The sequence below is a fragment of the Taeniopygia guttata genome, chromosome 5, assembly GCF_048771995.1.
Source record: "Taeniopygia guttata chromosome 5, bTaeGut7.mat, whole genome shotgun sequence".
Classification (NCBI taxonomy): domain Eukaryota; kingdom Metazoa; phylum Chordata; class Aves; order Passeriformes; family Estrildidae; genus Taeniopygia; species Taeniopygia guttata.
In genome coordinates, this window is record NC_133030.1 from 63,249,914 (window position 1) to 63,265,283 (window position 15,370).

General features: G+C 54.0%; 3 protein-coding genes across 4 annotated transcripts; 1 reads left to right on the top strand and 2 right to left on the bottom strand.

Moving 5' to 3' along the window:
* Window positions 1–257: 257 nt before the first annotated feature.
* On the bottom strand, window positions 258–2,128 carry MGAT2 (alpha-1,6-mannosyl-glycoprotein 2-beta-N-acetylglucosaminyltransferase). The gene has a single exon (XM_030275310.4). The coding sequence runs from the start codon at window positions 2,048–2,050 to the stop codon at window positions 725–727; it is 1,326 nt and encodes a 441-aa protein (XP_030131170.4). The 5' UTR covers window positions 2,051–2,128; the 3' UTR covers window positions 258–724.
* A 1,058-nt stretch (window positions 2,129–3,186) lies between these two features.
* Window positions 3,187–12,044, bottom strand: LRR1 (leucine rich repeat protein 1). 2 transcript variants are annotated; one of them, XM_030275312.4, is made up of 4 exons: window positions 11,594–12,044; window positions 11,408–11,506; window positions 7,291–8,018; window positions 3,187–3,989 (listed from the first exon to the last, which is right to left on the bottom strand). In XM_030275312.4, exons 1-4 carry the CDS (start codon window positions 11,768–11,770, stop codon window positions 3,737–3,739), a joined length of 1,257 nt encoding a protein of 418 aa, XP_030131172.3. In that variant the 5' UTR covers window positions 11,771–12,044; the 3' UTR covers window positions 3,187–3,736. The 2 variants fall into 2 exon arrangements, with proteins under 2 accessions (XP_030131172.3, XP_072786708.1); XM_072930607.1 differs by having other exon boundaries at window positions 11,601–11,730.
* A 2,486-nt stretch (window positions 12,045–14,530) lies between these two features.
* On the top strand, window positions 14,531–15,057 carry RPS29 (ribosomal protein S29; the record flags this gene model as incomplete). The annotated part of the gene is given in 3 exon segments (NM_001245284.1): window positions 14,531–14,648; window positions 14,759–14,858; window positions 14,938–15,057. Coding segments are annotated over 3 exon segments (171 nt in total). The 3' UTR covers window positions 14,947–15,057.
* Window positions 15,058–15,370: the final 313 nt, after the last annotated feature.

Genomic DNA, 15,370 nt, shown 5'->3' on the forward strand with positions numbered 1-15,370 from the left:
ACAGCCAATTTGAAACAACTTTAAAGAAAAAAATATCCAAACAAAAGAGGTGTTGTGCCACCAATTTGCTACTCTTTTCTGCCTCAATTAATGAGTATCATTAAAAACTTAATGAAGTTAAATGCACACTGCTAGAAGGAGTGATGGCACGTGTCCAGCCCTCGGGATTAAAGAACTTCCCCCTCCTTCCCCTCCTGACTTTTTAGGAACACGAGGTGACATCATCTTTTTGCTGACAATCAAGAACTTCTCTAGGCTTACAAAACAATGGAATTTTTATTTCGGCAGAACTAAAAAAATCATATATTTATCTACATTGTAGTAAAAACAATGACATTTATTTTTTTTTCATCCTTCATATATTCATCGACACAGCGCAACCGGGACTCGGGGATTGGGCGTGAAATGACCCCAGGTGGGACCCCAGGCACCACCAGAGCTTTGAAGCACCAAAAAAGATGCATTTAAAAGTGTTCTCCTCCTCCTCCTCCTCCTCCCAGCAAACACAGCAGCAGGTCACTTTTTGCGTAGGGGCTGCAGCACGTCACCCGTTTCCAAAACGTGGTTGCCAAACATGAGAGATTACTATTTTGGGACACCTTTAACAAGAATGTTTATTCATATTAAAGCAGAAACCAACTGATAAATGCTGTTTATACACGTGTGTGCCTGGAAAAGACACAATGGAACAACTCAAGGAGAAAAGGCGCTGCGAGGAGGATCCTCACTGGAGTCTGCGGTAGCTCTTACAGAGTTCGTGGTCCCTGATGTCTCCCCACCCTCCGTTCTTGACGTGAGGGGACAGGGGAGCCATGGAGTACCTTTTACTGATGCTCATCGCCTCGGGAAACAGGTACTGTTGGTTGCTGTTCAAGAGAGAATCGATTTTGGCACTCTGGGTGGACGGTCTGCAGGATTTCTTGTGGTGCATGCCACAGTCCCCCGTGTGAAAAATCCTGGGGATTTCGGGAACCAGCACTTTCCAGAACTTTGGAAGACAAGAGACAGTCAAGTGCTGCAGAGTCCAGTCCCAGTTGTAGTCATCGTAGGTGCAGAAGGCGTCCGTGCACTCGATGAGCTTCTGGTAGGTGTCTCTGCCGAAGGCCATGCCCATGTTGTGCTCCGTGGACTTCCACGTCTTCATCTCCACCTTGTCGGCGCGGCCGGCAAAGCCGCCCCGCACGGGGCTGTAGGTGCCCAGCGAGACGAGCTGGCACTCGGGGCAGTCGCGCCGGCGCAGCGCCCAGAGCTGCTTGAGGACGTGGTAGAAGTCGGGCGCCAGGTAATGGTCCTCCTCGAGGAAGAGCACGGGCCCCGCGTGCTCCCGCAGCGCCCGCACGCGCTCCCACACGAAGTGCAGCTTCCACCACCAGTGGTGCTTGGTCTGCGCGAAGCGCGCCTCGCGGTAGTGCCCGAACGAGTCGGGGAACTCGGCGTTGATGCAGCCCAGCCGCAGCGCCGCCGCCTTGCCCACGTCGCGGGGGCAGTCGCGGGGGTCGTGGCCCGGGAACTCGCGCGGGTACAGCTGGATGCTGAACGGGAAGAACACCTGCAGCACCGGGCAGAAGTCCACGCGGGCCGCCAGCCGGTTCAGCTCCTCGGCCCACAGGTCGTGGCTCAGCACCAGCAGCACGTTCTCCACGCCCGCCGCCCGCCGCAGCGACTCGAGCAGCAGCCGCAGGTGCTCGGCGCGGTCGTGCACCTGCACCACGAGCACCACGTCGGGCCGCGCCGGGAAGCGCGCGGCGTTCCGCACCGGCTGGTCGAAGTTCAGCCGGTACACGAGCGAGCGGTAACTCAGCGTCGCGTTCTCCGACAGCACCTCCGCCGCCACGCCGGCCGACGCGTTGGCGGCGGGGCGGCGCGCTACCGGCGGCGGGGGCTCGCTGACCCGCGGCGGCTCCCCGGTGCTACCGGGACCGCCCCGCTGCTGCTGCTGCTGCTGCTGCCGCCGCCGCCCGCCGCCGCCGGTGCCCCAGAGCGCCAGGGCGCAGAGCGCCAGCGCCAGCGCCAGCAGCAGCACCTTGCGCTTGTAGACGCGCAGCCGCATGGTCCCGGCGGCGGCGGCCCCGCTCCGCCGCTCCCGCCGCCGCCGCCGCCGCCGCTCCCGCTCCCAGCGCGCGCGCGCCGCCGCCGCCCCGCGCGCACACGTCGCCGCTCCCCATTGGCCGCCGCTGCGCCGACCGCGGCGCCGCCATTGGTCGGAGGAGCCGTCAATCAACTCCTCGGCGCTTCCGCCGCGCCGGGAGGCCGCGCAGCCGCCGCCGCCGCACCGCGCTCTGATTGGGCGGCGCCCGGAGGGGGCGGGGCCAAGGCCTGAAGGGGAGGGCGGGAAGCGGCGGCCAAATCCTTCGGGATTGGGGAAAAAAAGGGAAAATAACCCTGGAAATGCAAGGAAAACACACGGAAACCCGCCGGGATCCGCGCGAGTAACATAAAAAAAAAATGAGTGAATGCTAGGTTTGAAAAACAGCACGTTAAAAAGCATCCTGCAATGACAAGAATAAGGTGAGAAATCATTCTAGAAATGCAGGAATAAGGTGAAATTATTATACGATTGGAAAAGAAAATAATTCTAAGATGGAAAAAAAAGAAATTCTAAGATTGAGAGAATAAAATAATTCTAGATTTGGATGATCAGGATTATGAACCCGTTCTTGAATTGTAAGAATTTAAAACATCAGATTAATTAATTCTAGAATAGCAAGTATAAAATTACTCCAAAGTTTTCAACATTAAGGTAAGAGTAAAATAATTCCAGAATTGCAAGAACAAGATAAGAAAACCATCCTAGATCCCTGCAGGGATCTGTGGCAAAGCCCCATTTCCGTGAAGAAATTTTCCCAATATCCAAACTAAACCTTCCCCAGCTGGCACTCAGTGCCACCTCCATGTGCTCCAAGCCATCACATGTTCCAGGGAATGGGATTCTTAAAATAAAATAATTCTAGATTTCAAAAATTAGGATTATGAACCTATATATAAGAATTAAAAAATCAGATTAATTCTAGAATCGCAGCTATTTGTTCCCTGCCGTTCCCATCTCCCAGTCATGGAGCAGCTGACAAGACAGGAAATAAAAGAACTTGTGGATATGCTCAACATTTTGGTGTCTTCCCCAGAAAAATACCAGCAGTTAATTCCTGGATGGAAAAGCCCTCAGACAAAACACAATCCACACGTCCATAGAAGGGTTTCAAAGTTTAATAAGTCAACACAGTGAAACAAATTCAAGAATCGTTAAAACAGGAGGATTAAGAAACAAAGTTTTAGAAAAAAGACATTTGTGGTATCACAAAGAGAGAAACCCCAAAACCAAACATTTGCTCTGTAAAAAGGCAGCAATGCTGGTCCCTGCCCCGAGTGGGAATGTTGTAACAGAACCTTTAAAAAAAGAAGCACCTGGCATTCCATGACCGGTGTGGATGGGATTTCTCCTCCCTGGGAAGAGCAGAGTGCAGTCCTGGCCTGGAGAGTCAGAGCTCTTTGTCCTCCCGAGAAGGAACCACTCACCACAAGGCACAGAAACCCCCAGCACACCCGGCAGCACGGGAAGGACATTCCAAGGAAGGTTCTCTGCAGCTCAGCACTGCTTGGGATCCCAGAGGGGGACAGAGCCAGTGTCCCCTCACCCCCAGAGGGATTTGTCTGCGCAGGGCAGCGGTGGCACCGCGGGTGAGGAGCAGCAGGCACCTCCGGCTCCTCCATCCCCAGAGGACGCAGAGCCTGGCCCCTGTCACCCGCTGCTCTGGAGGTGCATGTCCAGGAACTGGGAGTAGCAGTGCAGGGAGCAGAAGTAGCAGAGCACAGGAGCCTCCGTGCCCCCCATGTTGTCCACCAGCACCACGGTGTGGGCCACGTGGTGCAGGTTCATGGTCACGGTGATCTGGATGAAGCTGCTCAGGCAGGCGCTCCCACAGCGGCACGTTTTGGCCACTTCCAGGTCCTTACAGAGGTGGGAAGGGAGGAGGTGGCAGCTGTAAGGGATTCTGTGGGATGAGAGGAGAGAGGGTGAGTTCAGCACTCAGTTCTCTGTGTCACTCTACAGAAAAAATGCGGTGAACCGTGGATCAGGGAAGAAATGATGATGTGTGGCTCCAGATCAGGATAGCTTTATTAAAACTCCACCATATTACATTAAAATACTATTTAAAGAGAGACTATCCTGTTCTACATACTTACTTCTTACTCGGCTATCTAACTAACTAACAAACTCATGATTTCTCTGCTGAGAGTCTGTGCCACAGCTGGGTCTGACTGCACATTTACCCCAAACACCCTCCACCAGAATCCAACCCAGCCACCACTGCAGGTAAACAATCTCCACACCACATTCCACATGGGGAAAACAAAGGAGCAGAGATAAAGATTCTTTTCTCTCCTTCTCTCTGTGCTTCTCCTGAGAGGCAGAATTGTTTCTCTCTGTCCAGAGAACGGGAATGTCACATCACTCAAAGGCAGGGACAGGACACAGGCACCCAGGGCACATGGTGCCTCCAGTTTCAGCTCTCGTGTTTCCCAGGCTCTGCACTGCACTGGTGAATAACTCTGAGCTCCATTTGAAGTGTCACAGCTCTGCTCACAGCTCAGCACACAGAGCAATCCTTCTGCAGCCCAGAACCAGCTCAGCACACTGAACAATCCTTTTCCAGTCCAGAACAGCTCAGGCACACAGAACAATCCTTCTCCAGCTCAGCACACAGAACAATCCTTCTCCAGCACAGAACCAGCTCAGGCACACACAACAATCCTTTTCCAGCCCAGAACCACCTCAGGCACACAGAACAATCCTTCTCCAGCCCAGAACCAGCTCAGCACACAGAACAATCCTTCTCCAGCCCAGAACCAGCTCAGCACACAGAACAATCCTTTTCCAGCTCAGGCACACTGAACAATCCTTTTCCAGCCCAGAACCAGCTCAGGCACACAGAACAATCCTTCTCCAGCCCCAGAACCAGCTCAGCACACAGAACAATCCTTCTCCAGCCCAGAACCAGCTCAGCACACAGAACAATCCTTCTCCAGCCCAGAACCAGCTCAGGCACACAGAACAATCCTTCTCCAGCCCAGAACCAGCTCAGCACACAGAACAATCCTTCTCCAGCCCAGAACCAGCTCAGCACACAGAACAATCCTTTTCCAGCCCAGAACCAGCTCAGCACACAGAACAATCCTTCTCCAGCCCAGAACCAGCTCAGCACACAGAACAATCCTTCTCCAGCCCCAGAACCAGCTCAGCACACAGAACAATCCTTCTCCAGCCCCAGAACCAGCTCAGCACACTGAACAATCCTCCCACCTGGGAGGGTGGGACTGCAGCACCTGGAACTGGAATTGGACAATGAACCCCAGTGTGGAAAGGGACCAAAACTCATAAAAGTGTGAAACCTGTGACTCTGAGTCCATCTTGGGTGGAGCCATGGCCAGGTTCCTGCACTGCCCAAGGTGTGTCTTGTAAAGGCCTTTTAATAAATCCCTGCTTTATTCTTTTACTCTGTCCAGCCTCTGCTCCAGGGAGCCTCTCCAGGCATCACACAGACATGGAAAACCAGAGATTTCAGACTAAAATGCCACTTCCTGAGATTTTAGGAATGAAAATCCAATTTTAGGACTGAAATGGCAATTCCTGAGATTTTTAGGAATGAAATGCCACTTCCCAAGGCAGTCCCTAAGGACATAAACTCTGGGAGACACTCGCAACAGGGAGCTCACAGCAATCCTGGCAGCCTGGGCCACAGCCAGTTAGGGAATTAGAAGGATTAAGAGTAATGAGAATTAGAGAATTACAGGAAGATTAAGAATAATGAGACAACTGAGCACGTTCTGTTCTTCCCTCACATTCTCTGTGTCTCACCCTGGCCTGACACAGCACCCACGATTTACTCCTCCCTCTTACACTGAGGAGTAGCAGTGTTAAAAACCAACTCAGAGAAAGCAGGAGATAAACTGAGCCTTTTGCAGCACGAAATGAAAAGTTCTCCTGCTCCACAGCTCTCTCCATCCACCGTGTGTCAGCAATGACATCCAGAGTTGGGAAGGGGAATTGCTCCTTTTGGAATTCACAGCAGTGTCGAGCTCGGGGTACAAAATAAATAATTCCCCTGAGGAATTCTGTCAGGTGGCTGAAGTGTGGGTCCCAGCAGTGCCCAGCTGGCACTCCAAACTCAGCACACATCCCACTGACTCACATCCTGCCTCCACCCACACATTCCCAAGTCTTTCCACACACCATCACTCACAAATCCACCAGCTCAGACTCCTCTAGGTATTTTTTTTTTTCACCACCTTAATTTCAGAACACCCTTTTTTCTGGGAAAAGCATAATCTGGTACTTTCCCAGAATGAAGACTGATTTCCAAACATTATTTTTGCACCTTCTCCTTCTGTTTCATCCCTTTCTCAAGGTTTTTACAGTAACTGAAATCTGACCAGTGCTGAGGGATTTTTAGAGGTAGAAAAAAGCCTTAATATTTACCTCAAACCCACTGCAATTTATATAAAGTTGGGAAAGGAGACACGTGGGTTTAGTTATGAAACCAGTGAGGTCAGCAGCAGGTGATTTGGCCCAGAACATGTGGTGGCTCAGCTCCCTTCAGGGCGTGCCCCTGGATGCCTTTGGTGCAAACTTCTGTACAATTACCCCGGGTTCATGGGCACTGCCCACCCTCAAGGCAGCAACGGGCACAGGATGAAGATTAGGGACACTTCCAGCCTCTCTCTCCCTCCTTTCTGTGCCAAATTTCTGTCTTTATGCTCCCTTCCCACCCAGAGCAGGGTGGGAGCAGCAGCTGCTGGTACCTGGAGGCTCCTGGTGCACGAAGGATCAGGGGTGGAAGTCGTGTGGGGGAAGAGGAGGGAGCTGATAACACACAGCAGCCTGGGAGGGTGGTATTTACTTGATGAAATCATATTTTTAAAATTACCTCAGAGCTTATTCCCTAAATAATTCAGAACACCCTCACTCCAACACCAGGGGAAATGAGGAGTTTAAGGAAAATCTATGGCTGCAGAAGTGGCTCAGGGTTGTAGAATTGATTCTCTTTTCCCAAAGTTGGCCAAAAATATTCTGTTCATCCACCTTTGGGGGATGAAAACACTTCAATCTCTGCCTTTCCTTAAATGCTTCCAAAGGCACCAATTTCCTGCCTTATCCTGATGACTTGACAAGGAGAATTCAAAAGAATTTTAATCTTATGATGTTAATAAGTGAGAAAACAGGCAGTGAGGGGAAAGGAAGGAAGCAGGGGAGGGAGGGTGGGAGGGCAGGTGTAGTGCCAGGCGTGCCCTCACCTGTGATTGACAGTGGCCCTGGCAGCACACTCCAGCAGAGTCAGCGGGATCTTCAGCTGGATGTTGGGAACCAGCGGGTTGGGCTGCTCAAAAGGGTTCCCGAAGAGATCCAGGTTCTCCAGGGAGAGCCTCCTGAAGTCCCAGGGCAGGAAGGGCAGCTTGTTGCGCGCGGCCGACAGGAAGCGCAGGCGGCTCAGCTGCCCGATGCGGCAGGGCAGGCGCAGCAGGGCGTTGTCGTCCAGCCGCAGCTGCACCAGGCCCCGCAGCTGGCAGAACTCGATGGGCAGCGCCTGGATCTGGTTCTGGCTCAGGTCCAGCAGCTGCAGGGATTTCTGCAGGCCCGAGCTGCACAGGGCCCCGCTGAAGGCCTCCAGGTGGTTGTCGTGCAGGTCGAGCTCCTGCAGGCACACCAGGTCCCCCAGCGTGGCCGGCAGCTGCTTGATGTGGTTGTGGCTCAGGTCCAGCTTGCGCAGCTTCTTCAGGCACAGCACCCTGCTGTCGATCCTGGCCAGCTTGCAGTACGAGGTCTGCAGGTGCTCCAGGGAGAAAGGGAAGCTCTTGGTGAGGGGATAATCCCTCCTGGAAGTGATGATCATTTTGGTTTTGGGTTTCTCCACGTCGGAGTTCTTTGCTGGGACCAGAGGTGAGAGAGGGAGGACTCCGGTGTCGTTGCCTTGGTGAGCCAGTCTCACGGCTGAAAGGAAAGTCTTTAAATTGATCACATTTGCCTGCAGGGGAACACAAGGCTGGAGTTAAAAGTTCATTATCCTGGTTATTAACACTCCCCGAGCTGTTTTGTGTGTGTCACTCAGCAGGGCAGTGGGATGGGAGAGGGAACAGCTCATTAATAATCCTGGTCAAACTGTGCTGCAGCACCCACGGAAGGAACAAAGCACTGAATCCACAGCTGGAAATGTCGTACAGGAAAAAAAACGTGATTCACTGGGAGCTCCCTAAAATCCACCAGGATAAAGAACTGTTACAAACACACATGGGGAAATCAGAGCTCTAAACCCTGAGGCAATAATTCCTGGAAGTTTCTAGGAAAAAAAAGGATGGAAGTTTGAGTTGGATTCAGCAAAACGAAGGTGAAGTGACCACACGCAGCTCTGGCTGTGCCAGCAGCAGACAAGAGGCAAATTCTTTGCAAAGACCAATTAATGCTTGAGTTGGGATACAATATTTTGCCAGCAGAATCCCAGGACAGTTTGGGTTGGAAGGGATCCTAAATCCCATCCTCTTCAACTCCCTGCCATGGCAGGGACACCTCCACTGTCCCAGGCTGCTCCAAACCCAGTGTCCAACCTGGCCTTGGGCACTGCCAGGGATCCAGGGGCAGCCACAGCTGCTCTGGCAATTCCAGCCCAGCCAGGAATTCCCAATCTCCCATCCATCCCACCCCTCTGGCAGTGGGAGCCATTAAAGGCTCCCACTGACTCTCAATATCAGAGTATCAAGTGATCTATATTTTAAATAAAGACCCAGAAAGCTCTGGTGTATCTGTTGCACTGACTTGATTCACTTCTGTGAACATTTGTGACCAAGTATTTCTGTTCTAGATTTTCCAGCAAGTCTGTGCATGAGCTGATGTGCAGCTGACAGGCACTGAGCTAAGAAGAGAATTCTAAAATAAAAACCACATTGCAACCAGAGAAGGAAAAGAAAATAATTAACTTGGAGTTCTGAGAGCCCAGAGGTTATCTTTGTGTTCCCAGCTGTCACCTGCCCAAGGCCAGGGACACATTTTGCACCTCAAAGACAATTTTGCTCCTAAATGTGTTTGTTTAGACCAAATTAGAGAGGGTTCAGAACTACAGCACACAATGTGCTATAAGCACCCAGCACAAGAAAGCAAAGATATTGGAGATAATTCTGGATGGAAATGTGGGAGAAATAAACACATTAAAGGTCAAACTTAATTGACTGCATCTGTAAACTAAAATGGTCATTTTCCTTAAGCATTTCAAGCACAGCTCCTGCTGTGACACCTTCCAGAGGTGGGGAAGATGCACAACAAACACCTTTGTATCCAAGGTTATCCAGAGAGCTGGGGCTGCCCCTGGATCCCTGGAAATGTCCCAGGTTGGATGGGGCTTGGAGCAGCCTGGGACAGTGGAAGGGGTGGAAGGGATGGGATTTAAGCTCCCTTCTATCCCAAACCAGCCTGGGATTCTAAGGTCAACAACCCTCATTATCTCAGCCAGTCTAACACATTTACCTACAGAATTTCCCCTCATTCCAGGCAGATTTGTGGCATTTCCAACATAGCTAAAATGCGAATTAAGTCTAAAAAGTTCTCCAGATCTGTAGGGACCAAGTGAAATCAATATTTCACACCAGAATGAAGTTACAGGCAGGATTTCTTTGCTCTCAAGCACAAAGCACAATTCCCTCCACCAGACCTTCCTAAGGGCCATGTAAAACCTCCAAACCTCTTGTTGAGAAACCCTGTGGGAAAAAAAAAAAAGGCAAATAATTCCTTGGAAGAGCTCAGGATGCAACTTCCTGCCTCAAGCCCGAAGTCTCAGCCACACTGACAATGCTGGGAAAAAGAATTTAAATTGTGTTGATGCCTCCCAAGTGTCAGAGTTCTGAGGAAATCGGAGCTGAGGTGGATCCAGGGAAGCAGGCTGGGACCTGCTGAAGGGAAATAAACTCCAGAAAACAGCCAGGATTTGTTATTTATGCTGTCATTCCTGCTCCAGGGGTGAAAGCTCTGCACTGATGTTTCCCAACTCCATTCCTGAGCTGGCTGAGTGCAGCAAATCCAGTGCCTGGCAGAGCACAAGGGGATTTCCCATAGCCAATATTCCCATCTCCAGTATTTGGAAATGTCTTTTCCACAATGTTTTTGTTCTTCTTTGAGAGTTGAAGGAGCTTTTCTGTAATGAAGTAATAAAATTCTGGCAGAAAACTAGGGAAAAGGGATGAAACATCTTGAATTTGGGTTCTGGAGTTGGAGAACTTAAGAGGAACCTGTAATATTTTGAGATAAACTTTTTGATTTCTCACTCTTCAGCAATAAAATTCAGAGGAAAGGAAGCAAAAGTTGTTCTGAATCTAATACAAAAGCCTTAATTTTTGCAAAATACAGAGCACATTGGCTTCTAACAAGAAAAAAAATAACTGGGTTTGGTGTCCTCCCTTCCTATTTAACCCTTTAACAGGTTCATAAAATTAAGGCTGCTTTCCTCAGATTCAGGTAACAGAAAGGAAAAAGGATTTTCTAAACCAGCAATCACCATTATTTGCTTTTATTTACACAGCCTGACTCTATAAAAGTTTTAGGTAAGAACTCAGGTTTTAGAAAACCTTCCAATTTTTCTCTCCTATGGAGCTACAAAAGATTCCTGTAACAGGCAAAGAAGAAAAGGAGATGAGATTTTAGTGATAATACGCGATTCTTCTGGTAAGTTTAGTGCTGTTAAAAACACTCTACAAATCCTCTGGGCACTGTGAATAAATACAGAAGTATTTGAAATAAGGTGGGATGTTGCCTGTGCCATGCTCTGTGTGTGCTTTGAAAGCCACGGTGAGACAGTAGTTTTGTCCATTAAACAAGAGGATTCTTTTTTTTTTTTTTTTTTCACATGGAAAAGCTGTAAGAAACAACAATTTCATGGAGTTTAAGGCTAAAGACCAACACTGCATCAGAGAGCTGAAAAAAGCTTTGTTCTAAAGAAGCTGTGAAGCAAAGCACGAAAATACTTCTGAAGCAGAAGAGTTAGAAAAAAGGGAATGGCTTCCCACTGCCAGAGGGCCGGGATGGATGGGAGATTGGGAAGGAATTCCGGGCTGGGAGGGTGGCGAGACCCTGGGATAGAATTCCCAGAGCATCTGTGGCTGTCCCTGGATCCCTGGCAGTGCCTAAAGCCAGGTTAGACACTGGGGCTGGAGCAGCCTGGGATGGTGGAAGTGTCCCTGCCATGGCAGGGGTGGGATGGGATGGGATGGGGTGGGATGGGGTGGGATGGGGTGGGATGGGGTGGGATGGGGTGGGATGGGGTGGGATGGGATGGGATGGGATGGGATGGGATTGACGGTCCCTGCCCGCCTCGCCGTGCCGGTCGGAGGCCGGTGAGCCGCGGCCGCTGCCGGTTCCCGGTGCCGGTCCCACCTTGCTGAGGCACAGATCCACCGCGGGCTCCCGCAGCCGCACCGTGGCCTTTCCCTCCTCCACGAAGCGCGTGAAGAGCCGCTCCACGTTCTGCTGCACCTGCGGGCACACAGCGGGGCTCAGCGGCACCCTGGGCACCCCCGCGGGCCCCGGCCCCGCCGCCCCCGGGCCCGCCGCCGTGCCCACCTTGTACCGAGCGCCGCCGCGGTCCCGCGCCGTGCACACCATGAGGTAAATCCCGGCCCCGGCGGCGCCGGGAGCGCGCCCGAGCGACAGCAGCGCCCGCGCCGCGCGGCCGCGGCCCCGCAGCCCGCAGCTGGGCAGGAGCCGGCTCAGCACTTCCACCTCGCACTGCAGCCGCATCCTGGTCCCGATCGCGATCCCGTCCCGGTCCCGGTCCCGGCACCGGCCCGCGCACGGCGGGCGGCGCCGCCGGGGCCTCCCGCGCTGTGCGCGCAGAGGAGAGGCGCCCGCTGTGCTGCCTGCCCGCCGCGCTGCTCCGTCCCGCCCGCTGAGGGGCGCGGGGCCGCCCGGCGGGCGGGGTACCGGGGCGGGAAGGGAGGGCGGCGGCTCCGGTGGTACCGGCGGCAGCGGCCGCACCGACCGGCAGCCGCGGGCAGCCCGAGCGCGGCCCTCAGCGCAGCGCCGCCGCGCGGGGCGGGCCGCGGGCGCCTCCTGCTGGCGGCGGCTGGTGCGGCCCGGCCCGGCGGGAGAGAGCGAGAGGGGTGTGAGGGGACACCGGGGTGAGGGGACACGGGGGTGAGGGGACATGGAAATGTGAGGGGGCATGGAAATGTGAGGGGACATGGAGCGTGAGGGGACATGGAAATGTGAGGGGACATGGAGCGTGAGGGGACATGGAAATGTGAGGGGACACGGGGTGTGAGGTGACACGGGGCGTGAGGGGACACGGGATGAGGGGACATGGAAATGTGAGGGGACATGGGGCATGAGGGGACATGGAGTGTGAAGGGACATGGAAATGTGAGGGGGCACGGGGTGTGAGGGGACACGGAGTGTGAGGGGACACGGGGTGTGAGGGGACACAGGGGTGATGGGACATGGAAATGTGAGGGGACATGGAAATGTGAGGGGACATGGAGTGTGAGGGGACATGGGGTGTGAGGGGACATGGAGCGTGAGGGGACATGGAAATGTGAGGGGATATGGAAATGTGAGGGGACATGGGGCATGAGGGGACACGGAGTGTGAGGGGACACGGAGTGTGAGGGGACATGGGGCATGAGGGGGCACGGAGTGTGAGGGGATATGGAGGAGCTGAGAGGACACGGGATGTGAGTGGACATGGTCGTATGAGAGGACATAGATTGTGAGGGGACATTGAGGATACGAGGGGATGCTGAGGATGTGAGGGGGAACGAAGGTGTGAAGAACACGGGGTGTGAGTGGACATGGAGGAGCTGAGGGGACACGGGTGTGAGGGGATGTGGAGGACGAGGGGACATGGAGGGTGTGAAGGGACACAGAGGGTGAGGGGACATTGGGAGTTGGGAGAGGACACAGGAGCTGAGGGTGTTGCCAAATCTTAGGGACTCTAAACACCAACGAGTCATGTTTAGAAAGGAGACACTGTTTATTCTGTGTAGGGTGCAAAGTGGAAATTGTCCACAAATCAAGCACACCAGGGAATAAAAAAAAATTATTTATACACTAAAGTTTACATAAATCTGCTCATCTAATCCCCAGTTCCTGCCGACCTAATCCACAGTCATATCCAAGCACGACATAAAATAGAAAGTTTTCCATGAACATCAAGTGAAGCATAAGAGACATGGTGACATGTTGGCGTTGAAAATAGGGGTTAGAGGGGAGAATGGTGCGAGGAGCAAGAGGGAGCAGAGGAAGGACCAGAGAATTCTGCGTAAGGACTTGGAGGGGACATGGAGGAGTTGAAGGGATGGTGGGTGTGAGGGGCATGGGAGCTGAGGGGGCACAGGAGCTGAGGGGACACAGGAAATGAGGGGACACAGAGGAGCTGAGGGGCACAGGAGAGGTGAGGGGACAGGGGAGCTGAGGTGACACAGGAGGTGAGGGGACAGGGGAGCTGAAGGGACACAGAGGTGAGGGGACAGGGGAGCTGAGGTGACACAGAGGTGAGGGGACAGGGGAGCTGAGGGGACAGGGGAGCTGAGGTGACACAGGAGGTGAGGGGACAGGGGAGCTGAGGGGACACAGGAGGTGAGGGGACAGGGGAGCTGAGGGGACAGGGGAGCTGAGGGGACAGGGGAGCTGAGGTGACACAGGAGGTGAGGGGACAGGGGAGCTGAGGTGACACAGGAGGTGAGGGGACCCGATCCGAGTGCAGGTGGGTGTGATAACCGCAGCTGATGCTCCGTAAGCAACAGGAAGGCTTTGGTCGGGCTTGGTGTCGATGTCGGTGCAGTGAGCAGCTTTGAGCGCATGAAGCAGCATTGGAAGAAAAAAAAATAAACTCGAGAAGCGCTTTGCTGAGTGTTTGCGGAGATGTATTATTAGAGGGGTGATTTGGGTATAAAATTTGTACGTGCGAGTGAGCAGTGTAATGGAGCGTTGCGGGGTTGTTAGTGATTCGTGTCAGTAGGAGGCGGTGTTTTGGTGTGTGTGTTAGTGTTTGTGTTGGGGTGTTTGTGTTTTGGGGCGGGAGTTTGGGGTGTCGGGGAGGCAAAAGAGGAGCCCGCGTGTCTCTGTATTGCCCAGGCTACGCTGGCGTGGCTATTCACAGGCGCGATCCCGCTACTGACCGCCACGGGAGCTTTGACCTGCTCCGTCTCCGACCTGGGCCGGTTCACCCCTCCTTAGTCAACCTGGTGTCCCGCAGCTCCCCGCGGGTCACCATATTGATGGCGGCCTTAGCTTGGACGCCCGCTCGGCACAGCGCACGGCAGCCCAGAACTCCTGGGCTCAAGCGATCCGTCGGGCTCAGCCTCCCCGGCAGCTGGGACTACAGGCGTGCGCCACCGCGCCCGGCGCTCGCAGCCCGCTCCGCAGCGCTTACGGCTTGTGCTGCAGCGTGACGTCACGGGGCGGCCGCTGCTGCTCCGCCCCGCTGCGTGACGTCACGGGAAAAAAAGCGCGGGCCGCCCCGCTGCGTGACGTCACGGGCGGTGCACGCCGGGAGGCGCCGTGAGGGTTATAAGGGCAGGCGGCCGCCGCCATCTTCCTCTCGGCACCACACAGCCATGGGCCACCAGCAGCTCTACTGGAGCCACCCCAGGAAGTTCGGCCAGGGCTCCCGCTCGTGGTCAGTGCTGCCCTTTGCTCTCCGCGGGTCGTGGCTGCCGCGTTGCTCCCCTTCCCTTCACATTTACCACCCCCCCCGCCCTCACGCGCCTCTCTCTGTTCCCCTCACAGCCGCGTGTGCTCCAACCGCCACGGCCTCATCCGCAAGTACGGGCTCAACATGTGCCGCCAGTGCTTCCGCCAGTACGCCAAGGACATCGGGTTCATCAAGGTGAGCCCCGCGGCTGCGGGAGGCGGCTCGGCCGTGCCGCTCCCCGCTGACTCCCCCCGTGTCTCTCGCTCTCTTGCAGCTGGACTGAGCGCCGGGAGGATGAGGCGACAGCCAGGAGCGGCCGGGGCGTTCCAGAGCATCCCTGACACATCTCCAGCGTCTCGGCTCAGCCTTACCTAATAAATGCTCTCCTAACCCAGCTGATAGTGCGTGTTTCCCTTCTGTGCAGGTTTTAGCGGCTCTGGGGCTGCTCAGCTTCCCAGCCTTCCATACCCTGGGCTGCTCCAAGCCTGGGACACTTCCAGGGATCCAGGGGCAGCCACAGCTGCTCTGAAGGGAGTGAGTTAAAGCCACTTCAGTGTGCCACAGGTCTGGAATTAGGTTTCCCAAGTCCTTTAAAATGATATTCCAGGTTTCTGGATGCTCTTATGCTGTTCAGTGCTACTGCTGTGAGGGGGCTGACCACAGGTAAATGCTCTGCTCACACCTGGGGTCCCAAATGCTGCTCCCTC

What these genes read in the sequence shown, in the direction of transcription:
- MGAT2 (XM_030275310.4), bottom strand. Translation starts at nt 2,050, where the DNA reads ATGCGGCTGCGCGTCTACAAGCGCAAGGTGCTGCTGCTGGCGCTGGCG.
- LRR1 (XM_030275312.4), bottom strand. Translation starts at nt 11,770, where the DNA reads ATGCGGCTGCAGTGCGAGGTGGAAGTGCTGAGCCGGCTCCTGCCCAGC. An exon ending in GCGGCGGCGCTCGGTACAAG is followed by an intron (nt 11,507 to 11,593) that starts GTGGGCACGGCG and finishes GTGTGCCCGCAG; the next exon opens with GTGCAGCAGAACGTGGAGCG. An exon ending in TGGATCTGTGCCTCAGCAAG is followed by an intron (nt 8,019 to 11,407) that starts GTGGGACCGGCA and finishes GTTCCCCTGCAG; the next exon opens with GCAAATGTGATCAATTTAAA.